We start from the raw sequence: 14,678 nt of genomic DNA on the forward strand, positions 1-14,678 counted from the left end.
TTCCTAATCTCAAATGGTTTTGTTTTACACAGAAGCAAATGGATATCAATGCTGCTATTCAAGCCTTGATTGAATCAAATACTGCCCTACAGATGGAGGTAACGTATCTGGTTTTATTTATATTGGCACTGTCTCTCAATATACCAATTAAACAGAGAAGTTTTTTGGAGGCCAAAATGTGACATTATCTCAAAGACTGTATTTAAAACAGATTGAAAATGTGAAACCATTTTCAAGAATGAAGTAAGTGATTTTGGTATAGTTAAGCAGAAATATATGCGTAGGATGTTTTGTAAGGAAAACATTTAAATCAAAAATGTAATACTGTTATTTGTAAGGAATTTGGTACTAGCCAAGAAAGTAGTTAAATGAAGTTAGCCATGTTTCTTAAAATGAGATATATATATTATCACTACTCATTTATTTTATTTAAACTCTAATCATTCAATGTGTAATTTTAAAAACATAATACAGTAGACATAGCAATTCTTATGTTAGCTTGAAAACTAAACTTGTGAATGTGAACTTAACTTCTTTAAAAGATTAAGGTTAATAAAACATACACATATGCCTATGCTTAAATATAAACTGTTCTTTACATTCTACTCCCAACTTACTACACGTAACGGAAACACATTCTTCTCCTGCCTTGGCCCATGTTGGTCCTCAGGAGTTTTTTGCTTACGTAATTCTTATGATGACTTGGCAGAACTACCAGAATACTGAAGTGACTTTAATTGACCACAGTGAAGAGATATTCAAAACCCTGAACTACCTTAGCAATTTATTGCACAGCATCAAGAATCCTCTTGGCACACGAGATAACCCAGCACGAATCTGCAAAGATTTACTTAACTGTGAACAAAAAGTATCAGATGGTAAGTTCTTGGTTACCTCGAACTCTGATGTCAAATTTCATTTCATCAGTTCAGTGTGTTTGAGATTTGTAATGTGTTCACTCTAAATCATAGTTAGTTTGATAAAACTCTGGCAGAAGCCATTTTAATGTCATCAAGAATAAAATACTCTATGAGGGAGACATGCTTCTAATGTCGTCCACCCCTTGCTATGTCATTTGCTTACATTTTGTTCTTGGAATACAGCATATTCATATTAAAAATTAAGATAGATAGGCCTGACCTTTGCATTAACAGACAGTAGCACCCATCAGAACTTGGTAAGTCAAGACTACCAAAGTTAACAACATAAATAGATATATTAGAGAATCTCCTTCACCATACTCCCTAAAAGTCTAGTTTTGTTTTTAAATACAAAATGGAATTTAAAGGTCCCATTCTAGAATTGATGATCATGAAGATGGGAGTGGTTTGTCTTTCTTGGAAGTTTCTCATCTCAACACAGATGCCCCAATTTCATTAGCCAGAGGTGCAAAAATGAACGTAGATTGGAACAATCAAGGCAAGGTTTTAAATCAAGAGGAGTCATCAGTTAAACAGGGGAAACCCTGTCTGCTACAAACTCTAGTTTTAACACAATGACATTTTTGAAAAAAAAATTATGATTTGAAAAGTTCTGATGTGAAAAATGCTGATTTGAAAAAGCTATGTTATGTTATTCTGTGGTCATTTTAATTTTGTTTATACATACACATGTCTCACATACCTGCACTCACACACACACAAATGCGCACATACACACATGTCCAAACCATCTGCTTCCGTTCTAGAACTTCAGTGAAAACAGTCATTTTGTTTATATTAATAAAACACTTAACTTCTAAAGATATTTTCTGCCCTAGATTAATATAAAAACTAAAATAATACTTACAATTGTAGCTGCCTATAATAATTCTCAGCTTGATTCTTTCCCATATTTGAGGGCATAAAAATATAATTCTGTAGAATTGAAAGGAACAAAGACATTGTAAGATATGCAAAATTAGTATGAAATATAGTTCAAAGTCCACCTTCCTTATAAGAGAAATAACTAAATGGTGTGGATTGTGCAGTATTCAAAAAATCTTTATGCCCCCAAATACTTTCATCACTAGAATATGATAAATGCTATAAGAAAAAACAAAACAGCAGGGAAGGGGGACTTGATAGGAAGTGGAGCACAAGATACAATTTTTAAATAGAATGATCAGATAAGGCATCTATGAGAATGTGACATTTGGGTGATATCAGAAGGAGGTAAGAGAGCAAGCCACAAGAAATCTAGAGAAAGCTTTCCAGGCACAAAGAATAAATGCAAAAACCCTGAGTCTTTGAGTATACCTAGCATGTTTTAGAATTAGCAAGAAAGCCAGTATGAATGGAAGAGAGTGCATATGGGGGAGAATGTTAGGAAATTTATTAGAAAGATATCAAAAAGTCAGATAATACAGGACCCTCTAGAGTACTCAGAAGTCTCTAATAAGATGGGAAGCCACTGGAAATTGCTGAGCCAAGAAGTGACATAATTTGGCTAAGATTTTTAAAATATTACTCTAGCTAATATGTTGCAAATATAGTGAGGAAGACAGGGGTAGAGGTAGAGAAACTACTGAGAAAGATATTGGCATAATCCAGGAGAGATGATGGTTGGTTGGACTAAAGTTGGTTGCCGAGGGAGTGGTAAAAAATGGTTACATTTTTCAATATGCTTTATTTTAACAAAAATCATTGTTAGCATCCTGGCTAACAGTGGAAAAGCATTCCATTATTGGAACGCTAAGCATGTGGGAGTTATTTATATCCTACTGCTTAAAGTCATCACCAAGGTCTGATTGCAAAAGTTCAAAAAAATTACAGCCTCAGGAATAAATAGATTAAGATAGAGCCAGCAGTTTTTGTTGATAGATTGGATGTGGGCTATGAGAGAAATAGAATGGCAAAGGATGACTCTAAGGTGTTTGTTTGTTTGTTTGTTTGTTTGTTTGTTTGTTTTTACCATAGAAGGGTGGGATGTTGTTAACAGGAGATGAAATTTTGGAGAAAAGATCAGGAGTAAAATTTTGGATATATTTACTTTGAGATGTCTCTTAGACATTCAAGTAAGAATGTCAAGTAGGTAGTTGGCTACTCAAGTTGAAGGTCAAGAGGGAGGTCTAAGTAAGGATAAAAATTATGAAATCATTTACATTTAATTGGTATTTAATGCCTTGAAACTGCTTAAGACTACCTACATAGTAAGTAAAGGAAGAAATGAAGTCTAAGCCGGCGCGGTGGCTCATGCCTGTAATCCCAGCATTTTGGGAGGCCGAGGTGGGCAGATCACAAGGTCAAGAGATTGAGACCATCCTGGCTAACACAGTGAAACCCCGTTTCTACTAAAACTACAGAAAAATTCGCTGGGTGTGGTAGCACGCACCTGTAGTCCCAGCTACTCAGGAGGCTGAGGCAGGTGAATCACTTGACCTGGGATGCCTAGGTTGCAGTGAACTGAGATCACACCACTGCACTCCAGCCAGGCCACAGAGTGAGAATCCATCTCAAAAAAAAGAAAAGAAAAAAAGAAATGATGTCTAAAAACTAGATCCTAGGGCTCTCTAATGTTTAAAGATCAGAAAGGTGAGGGCGAACTAGCAAAGAAAACAAAGCAGCAGCTATCACTGAGATAAGAGGAAAACTAGATTAATGTGGTGCCCTGAAAATCAAGCAAAGAAAATGTTTGCCAGAGGAGGAGGGAAGGGATTAACTGAGTCAATGTTAAGTAAAGCAAAGACTGAGAAAGACTACTGAATTTAGCAATGCAGACATCAATGAGGAGCTTCAACAAGAGCAGTTTAGAGGAATGGTAGTAGTTAAAACCTTATCAGATTTTAAGAGAAAAGGATAATGCTAGGAACTTTTCATTCCCAGTAATGAAGCAGGTAATTCATATTACCTGGCTAAATTAATTTTTGAAGTTAAAAGCATAAAATAAATAACAAACAGCAATGAACTTTCAAGCTGAGACTTTAAAGGAGACAGCAGAAAGTGAACCCAACATTTGGAGCTACTTTTGCCCCCAGTATGTTGAGAAGCTTGGTGGCTTCAGGAGGTAGGGGTCAAAAGTTAGAATCTGTGGCCCACCAAAGGTGAGGACTTAGGCTTTCAAAGGCCTGCACTCTAGTAGTAAGGATAAACTGGAAGAAAACGAACATTCATACAGACTGTAGCTTTGCTTCACATCATCTGGATAGCTCAGAAAATCCCGAACTTTGAACCTGTATTAAAATGGTTCCAAACTGCTGGAACCTCCACATACCTGTCAGAAGCAAACAAAAATCTTATATAAAAGATAACATTATCCTAGGACTCAAATTATTTCCACAGGTAATTTCAAAAATGCAGTGTCCAGCACACAATCAACGACAGCCAAACACACAAGTTGACAAAACACCATGAATGAGAACTAGTAGAAACAGCAGACAACAAAAGCAGACTCAAAAGAGAGAAGAAAAGAAGTAGAATTTAAATCTGAAACTATAATGAACAAGATAAGTCTTCTTTCTTTTTTTTTTCTTTCTTTGAGACAGAGTTTCACCCCAGTGCCTAGGCTGGAGTGCAGTGGCTTGATCTCGGCTCACTGCAACCTCCACCTTCTGGCTTCAAGCAATTCTCCTGCCTCAGCCTCCCAAATAGCTGGGATTACAGGCGCCCACCACCGCACCTAGCTAATTTTTCTTTTTTGTGTGTTTTTGTTTTGTTTTGTTTTGTTTTGTTTGTATTTTTAGTAGAGACAGGGTTTCACCGTGTTGGCCAGACTGGTCTTAAACCCCTGACCTCGTGATCTTCCCGCCTCAGCCTCCCAAAGTGCTGGGATTACAGGCATAAGCCACCGCACCCAGCCAACTTTTGATATTTACTATAGTAGAAACCAAAACAAATTTTAAAACTATTCATGTGTCAATTGCTTTAAAATATCAACAAACCCATTATATGTTAATATATTTTTCTAAAACTTAACTGTATTTTCCAAAACAAAAAAAATAATAAGAAGGGTGACCCAGTTTTACACTTTTGTGCATTTCTGTAATGTCTGGATTAATAGATTACAGCTAAATTCTCATATTTGTTTTAAGATAAGTCTTCTATAGGAACACAGTTTATTCACTATAATAAGAGAGAAGGCAGGCCAGGTGCCATGGCTCACGCCTGTAATCCCAACACTTTGGGAGACTGAGGTAGATGAATCACTTGAGGCCAACATTTTTTTCAATAAATTTGAGACCAGCCAGGCCAACATGGTGAAACTTCATCTCTACTAAAAATAGAAAAATTAGCCAGCCGTGGTGGAATGTGCATGTGGTCCCAGCTACCCAGGAGGCTAAGGTGGGAGGATCTCCTGAGCCTGCAGGGGGTGGAGGTTGCAGTGAGCCAAGATCTTGCCACTGCACTCCATCCTGGGCGACAGAATGAGAGAGAAATTCCTATTTCAAAAAGAGAGAGAGAGAGAGAAGGTAGAATATATGTGCACAAGCACAGACATGTGGATAGATATGATAGTGGGAGTTTATATAAGTTACATAAATTTTCTTCAGATTCCTTCAGTTGTCTCATTGAAATGGGAAGGTTATGAGTTGAGGATAAGAATGAATGAATAGGTATAAGATAGTTAACTATCTTAGTGATAGAGGGAATAAACTCTGGAAACACCATATTACTGTCTGGCAACTTTACAGACACATTTGAATTTGAAGGAGGCCCATCACAACAGTTGTGTTTTTCTCCTACCACTTTTTTTCTGTGCAGGTATAGGCACAGGTTAGGGAGAAACTTATGTAGGATTGGGGATTTATGAGACAAGTAGAGTGAAATGAGGCAGGGCAAGGGTGTTAAGGTAGTTCATAAGGACATTACTACAGTAAAGGACTGTAGATTTTTAAGCTGGGTAAGAAGGGAAGTGAACATATGATCACTAGGGGCAATGAAAAAGTGATAGTAGGTCCTCATGAAAGTGAAGAATTATTGGAGTTAGGACACCAGAGGGAATGAACTGGAAAGAGAAGAGAAATGAAATTGTGGAGGAGATGCAGTTGTTGGTAATAACAAAAGGTAGGATATGGCCTTGGAAGTTAATGGTTAAAGTAAGGTACGAGGGTATGGGGAGGGTACAAGATCATTGGTGGAAAAGTAAGAGGGTTGGGGAGGATACAGTTCAGGGAACTGAAGGCCAACATATTGAAAGCATCATCTACATGGATTTAAAATCACCAAGAATTAGGTCATAAGTAGATTTTCTGAAAGCGATAATAGGCTAAAATTATCAAAGAAAAATAGTAAATGATTACACCAGGAGGGACTAATGAGTGATAGAATGTGATTATAGTAATTTCAGTATGGAGTATTTTCAGGGAGAAAGTGGAAAGAATGGTCTGAAAGTAGCAACGAAGAGCAAGAAAGATGCCTTCCTACCTTCAGGCATAACACTGTGGAGGCTACAAGAGAAGCAGTGTCCTCAGGGAAGAGCTAGTTTTGAGTCAGAACATTTAGGCTCACAAAAGATATATCATGGTGCCGGACTTTATCTCTAACTCAGCATACCTTGAAAGAAATTATGGAGCCCTTATCAGTTCACCATTGTAGAATATAACACCTGAATTCAAAGCATTTCACCCCATATAACAATAAAAATTTGCTTGATGAAAAACCTGTTATAAAGAACTTTTTTATTATTAGCTCATATAGTAGTCAGATAGTATTTCTCGGAAGACAAGAGAAGATGAAAGAAGATATATGTTTACTCCATTAGGTAAGACTGGAAGCCCTCATCAGTTTCTGATGAAAAATTCAGCTGTACTTTCTACAAACTTTATGAAATATTCAAAATTCTGAAGATAAGGGACTAGGAATGGTGGACCTCCTTCACCCCTTTCTTCTGTATTTCAATATATCATTGGTTCTCCAGATGTGATCCTGGGCCAGAATTAGATGCTGTTGACATGCAGATTCTTAAGCCCCACGCCAGACTTAATAAATCAGCAACTGTCAAAGGTAGGGCCCAGCTATGTGTGTTTTAGTGATGGTTTGATACACACTAAAGTTTGAACACTGCTGCAGCTGAGGACCATTTCTACCCTTTGAGCTACCAATTCAGCAAGTAAGCATATTGAGGGATTAGTAGAATAGTAGAGGGGAGAATATTTGAGGATGTTTTGGAAGCTAGAGGAAGCTCAGGATGAGCTAGAGGAATCTTTGCTATGGAATAAAAGTGGAATGAACAAAGACTTCTGCCTACTGTAGAAAAAATGACATTTGACAAAAACTGTTGAATTTTCTTGCCTTTTTAATGCAGGAAAACAGGGCGGCCTTATTCAAAAATTCCTGTCCCTTGTATTTGGAATAAGATGCTGTTTTACTATTCTCAGTCTATTAGTCTGGAATTAAGATGCTAGCCCATTGCTTTTCAATCTAAGTATTTTCTGTAGTCTGAGTTTAGGCCCAGTTTTATTCTCTTGGGCACTCAATGGAGTAAAGACTGGTAGAATTTCACTAGCTATAGGGACTTCAGTTTTTCCCACTGAATGATAAAGTGGGAAATCTGAAAGAGTACAAAAATGATAAACATTTAATTGTATGGTTTTTTTAATGAAAACAAAAATGTTTTCTTATTTTTATTTTACTTATCAGTATTATACATAAAGATATATTTTTCCTTCAAAAGATCAAAGTTGTTTCTATTATAAAACAAAATGTTCATTTGAAACACTGTAATGATGTATAACAGAAAATATACAAATATACTTCATTAAGTTCAACTTTTCTATTAACTATGTAATTTTAAACAATTCACTTTTAGTTGCTGAACACATCTTATCTGTAGAGTGAAACAATCAATTCAGCAATTCTATCATTTTGATTAAAATTATGAAACACTCAAATTGATAGTTATGTGAAAAATACAGCATTTTTAGTATCAATTTTACATAATGCTTGTAGCATTCATTCATTCACTAAATGTAAGTATATCATCTTCTATGTTTTTAACAGGTAAGACTGTGATAATATGTATTTAAAGTATCATGATAATTTATAAGGATGTGGCGGGCACAGTGGCTTACGCCTGTAATCCCAACATTTTGGGAGGTCGAAGTGGGCAGATCACTTGAGGTCAGAAGTTCAAGGCCAGCCTGGCCAACATGGTGAAACCCCATCTCTACTGCAAATACAAAAATTAGCTGGGCGTGGTGGCACATTCCTGTAATCCCAGCTACTCAGGAGGTTGAGGCATGAGAATCACTTAAACCCGGGAGGTGGAGGTTACAGTGAGCCAAGATCACACCACTGCACTCCAGCCTGGGTGACAGAGTGAGACTCTCTCTCAAAAAAAAAAAAAAAATAAGTGACAAGGATTATGGCATTTAGTAACTTTATGTTTTACTATAAATTATTAGGAAAATACTGGATTGATCCAAATCTCGGCTGTCCTTCAGATGCCATTGAGGTTTTCTGCAATTTCAGTGCTGGTGGCCAGACATGCTTACCTCCCATCTCTGGAACAAAGGTATGTTACTGAATTTTAAAATATATGTTGTTATATTGTACAGTATCAGTGAAAAGTTATTTTTAAAATTCTCTCTCTTTAAATAATTATGAATTTTAAGAATGAAAGCCAAGATTTTTCTCTATTATGTATGAGAAATAAATATGCTATTTTTAAAAACTAGTTAATCACAGTAAATCTTGACATTTTGATTGTGTCTTTTATGATTTAGCTTAGTTTGGCTTACTCTACTGATCATGTTTTTTAAATTCCTTTTAAAATTGTGCAACATATGCTATGTTTTTATGCATACACACACATTAGAAATTTCTTAAACAGCTGTAGTGTTTGTAACCAGTAATCAGTTACCTGAAGTTTTGCTGAAAATTATATTATAATCATTAAAAAAGAGAATTTTGCCACAAAATCTTGCTATTTGTGGTTATTAGGCACACAATAACCTTTCTTAAACATCCACAGAATACTACTAAAAACTTCTTTCATGAATAATTCTATAAATCAAACGTTTAGAACGAATGCATGTTAGTTTGTTAAACTAACATATAACACTGAGAGTTATAACAAATATTTATAAAACCTAAATCCTAGCTGTACCTATAACATATATTGAAACCAAAACTATGTTTCTTTATTTTTCTGATTAAACCAGCTTGATCTATGATCAAGAATTTCTCATTGACAAAGAACTGATACATGTGCCTATTGTGTGTTTTGTTCATCATAAAAAGACAGCAGATAAAATTCAATCTCTTTAGCTGCTTCTTATTGAACTGCCCTGTCCTCCTAAAACACCTCTCTTCATTAACCAGGGCATTCCATCAATTTATCTTAATAGGCATTCACCATTATCGCCCCTGAAATAAAAGAGGGAAGGATTCTTCCATTCCTAGGGAATCATGAACCTCTAATAAAGAGCAGCATGATAGTCCTACTTCCAAAATATCCATATCATCATCCTCATTCCAATGGAAATTGGCCCAGGATTATCCAGAAGGAAAGAAGATGGGGCTGTGTGAACTGTGCAAAGGAAATAGGAGCAGTGGGGAAGCAGTACTCTAGTTCTTTCCATGACTGAATCACTTCTCCCATTTCTTCGATTCATAAACTCAACCCAAGGAAGACCAGAGAAGTGCTAGGATGAACAGTAGAGTGGGAATCAGGGACTGGGGTTCTAGTCTTTATTCCTCTATTAACCTAGGGAATAAAACTGTGATCCACCAGAGGGCCTGCTCTGTGCCAGGCACAATGCTAGGTAAATTACATTTGTCATTTTTAATCCTCATAACGACCCTACCAGATTGGTGTTATACCCCACTTTACTGACAAGGAAATTAAGTCTCAGAAAGCTTAAATATTTTTTGCAAGCTTCTGACTCTGATCTGTAAAATGAAGGAATTGAATTACTTAAATTCTAACGTTCCTTATTATCTTTCCATGTGTATGCCCTTCTTTTGCTTTTCCTCTCATTTCGTTTTTTTCTTTCTGTTTTTCTTTTTGTTGTTATTTTTTCTTCTACATTACCTCATAACTGATATTTTTCTAACCTTATGCTTGAACATTAGTACAAATGCCTCAGTAGGAACCATTTCTGTTCACTTACATTATGACCGTATCCCTGCTTGAATAATGCTAAAATAATAATAATAATGTCTGGAGCTATAGGAAGATCTGCCTTTCTGTTCAAGCCTGGGGAATGTGCAGTTTTCTTAACTCAGATACTGTCCTGTATTGTTCATTGTATTAGTTAACACTTGTTTATGAATTTCATTCATTCATTCAATAAATATTTATTAACGATCACTGTGTGAATGAAACTACATTAGGGGCTGGCAACACAAAGAATAGGGTTCTGTCCTTGTCCTTTAAGGCTCTCAAACTTAAAATTACTCAACCAGATTATTGTTACAACTTGTAACTCGTCTTCGGTAACTCTCACCAAAAAAATAATATCAAAGGCAGAGACAGATCTCAGATTTTTATTTAAAAAAGTATTAAAGCATTAACCAAAAGCAAATTATTACTACATTTTATATAATGTGAAAATTATCTTTATTTTATTAATATTATATGTAGTAGCCTGATGATGTGAACTGGAACCAGTCCATACAGGCTCAGGAAAGCCAACTGTTAACATTTCTTTCCATTGCTATGTTCAGTGACCTCACCTTGGTAGTCTGAATTCAGCCGTGCCTGTAATCCCAGCACTTGGGAGTGCTTCTACCATAGGAGTCAGGAAATACTATAAATCATGGCTTTCCCCCCAAGAACCCGTGGTTAAACATTTACCAGCACACCATTGACTGGCACTTCAGTTCCAAGGAAAAGAGCTTTCTGGAGGCTGCCTTTGAAGGACTTTTCCTCAGATTTTCCTGAACTGTTAAGTTTCTCAATTGCCACATGTTATAACCTGCATATTGTTTCTATGACATTAGTTGGAGTTTGGAGTGGGGAAAGTCCAGATGAACTTCCTTCATTTATTGAGTTCGGAAGCCACCCATATCATCACCATTCACTGTCTAAACACCCCAAGGTGGACAAGCACACAAACAAGTGGCCCAGGATTGCCTATTGGTTTCAAGGGATGGAATGGCCAGATTTTTAAAGTAAATACTCTACTTGAACCTAAAGTGCTTTCAGATGACTGCAAGGTAAGAAAATGGCACCTTTAGAATTGTTCAGTATAACTGACTTAAAAGTGGTAAAACCATAAAATTAGGATAATTAGAGTAAGACTTTAATTACAAACTGCAGATACAGAAGGGTAGTAAGTTTTAATGTGCCTGACTTGTAACTGCATTTTTTAGAATCAATCATTTGTTTATATCATACCTTATCAACTTGTGTCATACCAATTGGTCTTAGATTTTTATATGCAAAACAGGTGTTAATATGTAAATTTAATTTTTATTCCCTATGTGAAATAATTATACCTGGATAGATGGATAGATAGACAGATAGATAAATGATAAATAGATAGTGTATTTGGATAAATATTTTCATGTGTTTTCACTGCTGTAATTCTACATCTCGTTATTGCATAAAAAGCAAGTTATAGAGGCAAGTAAGTTTTATTTCATTCTGTCAATCCCTGTACCTGATACCAAATATGGGTATAATTACATATTTGACTGGCCCCACCAGTAAGTATTTGGTTGTAGCCTATATTTTTTCCATTAAAACTAAATAATGGGGCCAGGCGTGATGGCTCATGCCTGTAATCCTAGCACTTTGGGAGGCCTAGGCCGTCAGATCACTTGAAGTCAAGAATTCAAGACCAGCCTGGCCAACGTGGTGAAACCCAGTCTCTAGTAAAAATATAAAAATTAGCCAGGCATGGTGGCAGGTACCTGTGATCCCAGCTACTTGGGAGACTGAGGCAGGAGAATCACTTGAACCCAGGAGGCAGAAGTTGCATTGAGCCAAGATCGCACCACTGCATTCCAGCCTGGGCGACAGAGTAAGACTCTGTCTCAAAAAAAAAAAAAAAAAAAAAAAAAAAATTAAATTAAATTAAATAATGGGGCTGGGTACTGTGGGGGCACATCTGTAATCCCAGCACTTAGGGAGGCTGAGGTGGGTGGTTCACTTGAGGCCAAGAGTTTGAGACCAGCCTGGCCAACATAGAGAAACTCCGTCACTACTAAAAATACAAAAATTAGCCAGGCATGGTGGCACACGCCTATAATCCCAGCTACTCAGGAGGCTGAGCCGCAAGAATTGCTTGAACCTGGGAGGGAGAGGCTGCAGTGAGCCAAGATTGTGCCACCGCACTCCAGCCTGGGCAACAGAGCGAGACTCCATCTCAAAAAAAAATAAGACTTAATGAGTGAATCTAATGGTATTTTGTTATCATACCAAGCTCATGACTTTAGACAAGTAATTTATTTTCAATGAGCTTCAATTGCCTTAACTTTAAAATAAAATTTATAGCTTAATCTCTAAAGTTCCTTCAAAATTTAAAATTTCTATCATGATAATTCTGTGAATAAGTGAATTAGCTCCTAAATAACAGCTCCACAAAACTCATCAATTGTGTTTCTCTGTTGTTTCTGGTTGAATCTTAATCATCGGATATTTTATGATATGTTTTTGTTCCATAGAATTTATTAGAAACAGAAGAGCATATACTAATAAGAGAAACAGAAAGCCATGGAAGGAAGAGAAGAAAGAGGGAAACTGTATAAATAGAGAGCTACAGAATGGGGGAGAAAAAAGAAACCTAGAAGAAGATTGCACATAATTATAAGTTTAATTATTTCTGACTGAGGTGATTCTGTTTATTTGCTACCTAAAATGCAGAGGTTGAAATAGCTCGTTCCCTTTTATCAAAGAAAAATATCCATCCTGAAGAATCAGTCCCAAATAAAGGAATACAGAACAGATGGTTATTACTCGTGTTAGGAATATTGCAGTCTTTTAATTCATATCTGGTCCAATGATTCACAGAGAGTTGAAGCAGAAGCCTGGCCTTAGCCTCTGGAAGTGAAAAATTAGAATACACAATGCCATCCTAAAGAAAGGAATAAACCCAGGTTTTCAATTAATAGTAGTAATTTTACCATTTATTGAGCATTGTTCTAGGCACTTTCCATTCATTATCTCTAATCCTTAAAACAAGTTCACATTATCTGTGAAAGGCATTGTCTACTGAAAGTGACTGCTAATGAAATGCATATGAAAGCATTTTGTTCTTATTTTACAGATTCAAGATGGCAGCTGGCATAAGGCAACATTTCTTTTTCACACCCAGGAACCTAATCAACTTCCAGTGATTGAAGTACAAAAACTTCCTCATCTCAAAACTGAACGAAAGTATTACATTGAAAGCAGTTCTGTATGCTTTCTGTAAAGTCTCTGAATTAGTTCCGAATTCAGGCTGTTGGCCAGGTAATTGCTGCAGAGGGAGAAATGAGACAGAAAGATACTGTCATTATGAAATGCATGTAATAAAGCATTGGCTAAATCTTAAAGAATCTCAGGAAGAACAGACTTCCTCCTAAGAAGGAGAAAAGGCATTTTTAAAGGACTATGATTGATAAAGTATTTAATTCTTTTAAAAATTACATTGATCTCAGCTTTTTTAGAGAATTCCCTAGAACTAAAAATGTATAAATATGGAATTCTTCAGGGTATCTTTTATTTTTGACTGAGTGCATAGTACCCATTAGACAGCTGGAGATGCAGAGCACTATGGAGCAATACTGGCTAATGCTTCCAAATGTGCACTGCTTCTGTCTAAAAATTACAAGCCATAGTCTAATATGCCTTATTTTCCAAAACACTAAGCTGTATTCAGGTCCCTGATGGGCATATACATCTTAGCCGGTGATACACTACCTCTTACGTGTTGCCTCTTTGTGTTGCTTGGTGCTCTTTTGAAAACAAGGTGCTTATGGCTTTCATAGACTATTTCCTTTTTCATCTTTACCACTCTTTAAAAGTGTATGTACTGGTTACATCAAGATATGTTTTGGTTGTTAGTACTTATTTTAAATTGTTTGGTCACACACTTAATAACACGTAAAACTATTTATGTGAAGTCCTTGTTTTATTTTAAAATTCTCTTTGTGTATATGGAATCAAAGCCAGCACATTGTAACCTGTGCTTGTACACAAAAGAATTGGGAGATTTCTTTGTTTTTATTTTTTAAATTGTTGTAAAAATTATTATAGGCCAGCTACATCTAGTAGTAGGTTTGGGGTAGAGATTGGGGGTTGTGCCATACTGTTTTTAAAGTTCACGATCATCTGGAATGATACTTTGTATATATATATTTTGTAAAGTTTTAATTCAGCAAATTTTTTTAAATTGCTGCTGTTTTAAATTATAAAAACTTTATATTTCTGCTTTGTAGAAATTATATGTTTTTGTAGTATTCATTGATTTTCTTTCACTGTACTTAAATCTAGTGTTAGTACTTAAAAAAATTTAATTTACCAGTCTTTAAAGCAACATCCAGGAAAAAAAAGTCTTTTCCCATTTAAAATAGGCTCAGCCAGTTCAATGTCTCCTTGTTATCAGAGAAATGTTAGTTCAATATTGAAAGAAAAATATTATACCTCTTGGTATCTAGAAAAGCTTGTTCATCCATTATAAATATATCTTTAGCCACAGCAAACCACACTTAACCTATCTATAATAAAAATGTGCTTTAAATCATTTTGGGTGGTATTTGTTTTTCCTCTTTTGTTGCAATATGCTTTTATTATTTATAATAGCCCATCTGGCATAGCCTTTCTGTGTTATG

General features: G+C 35.8%; 1 protein-coding gene across 19 annotated transcripts in view; it reads left to right on the forward strand.

Annotated features, from left to right (window-relative positions):
- LOC105482774 (collagen type XXIV alpha 1 chain) overlaps window positions 1-14,678 on the forward strand; it is a 421,145-nt gene that overhangs the window by 388,643 nt on the left and 17,824 nt on the right. For 6 of the 19 annotated variants that reach the window (XM_071086830.1, XM_024793111.2, XM_024793112.2 and 3 more), the window contains 5 exons: window positions 33-98; window positions 710-878; window positions 8,321-8,430; window positions 10,863-11,078; window positions 13,133-14,608. In XM_071086830.1, coding sequence (XP_070942931.1) covers window positions 33-98; window positions 710-878; window positions 8,321-8,430; window positions 10,863-11,078; window positions 13,133-13,279 — 708 coding nt within the window. In that variant the 3' untranslated portion in view covers window positions 13,280-14,608. The other 13 variants (XM_071087220.1, XM_071087304.1, XM_071087263.1 and 10 more) reach the window with 8 other exon arrangements.

The sequence above is a fragment of the Macaca nemestrina genome, chromosome 1 (genome assembly GCF_043159975.1).
Source record: "Macaca nemestrina isolate mMacNem1 chromosome 1, mMacNem.hap1, whole genome shotgun sequence".
Classification (NCBI taxonomy): Eukaryota; Metazoa; Chordata; class Mammalia; order Primates; family Cercopithecidae; genus Macaca; species Macaca nemestrina.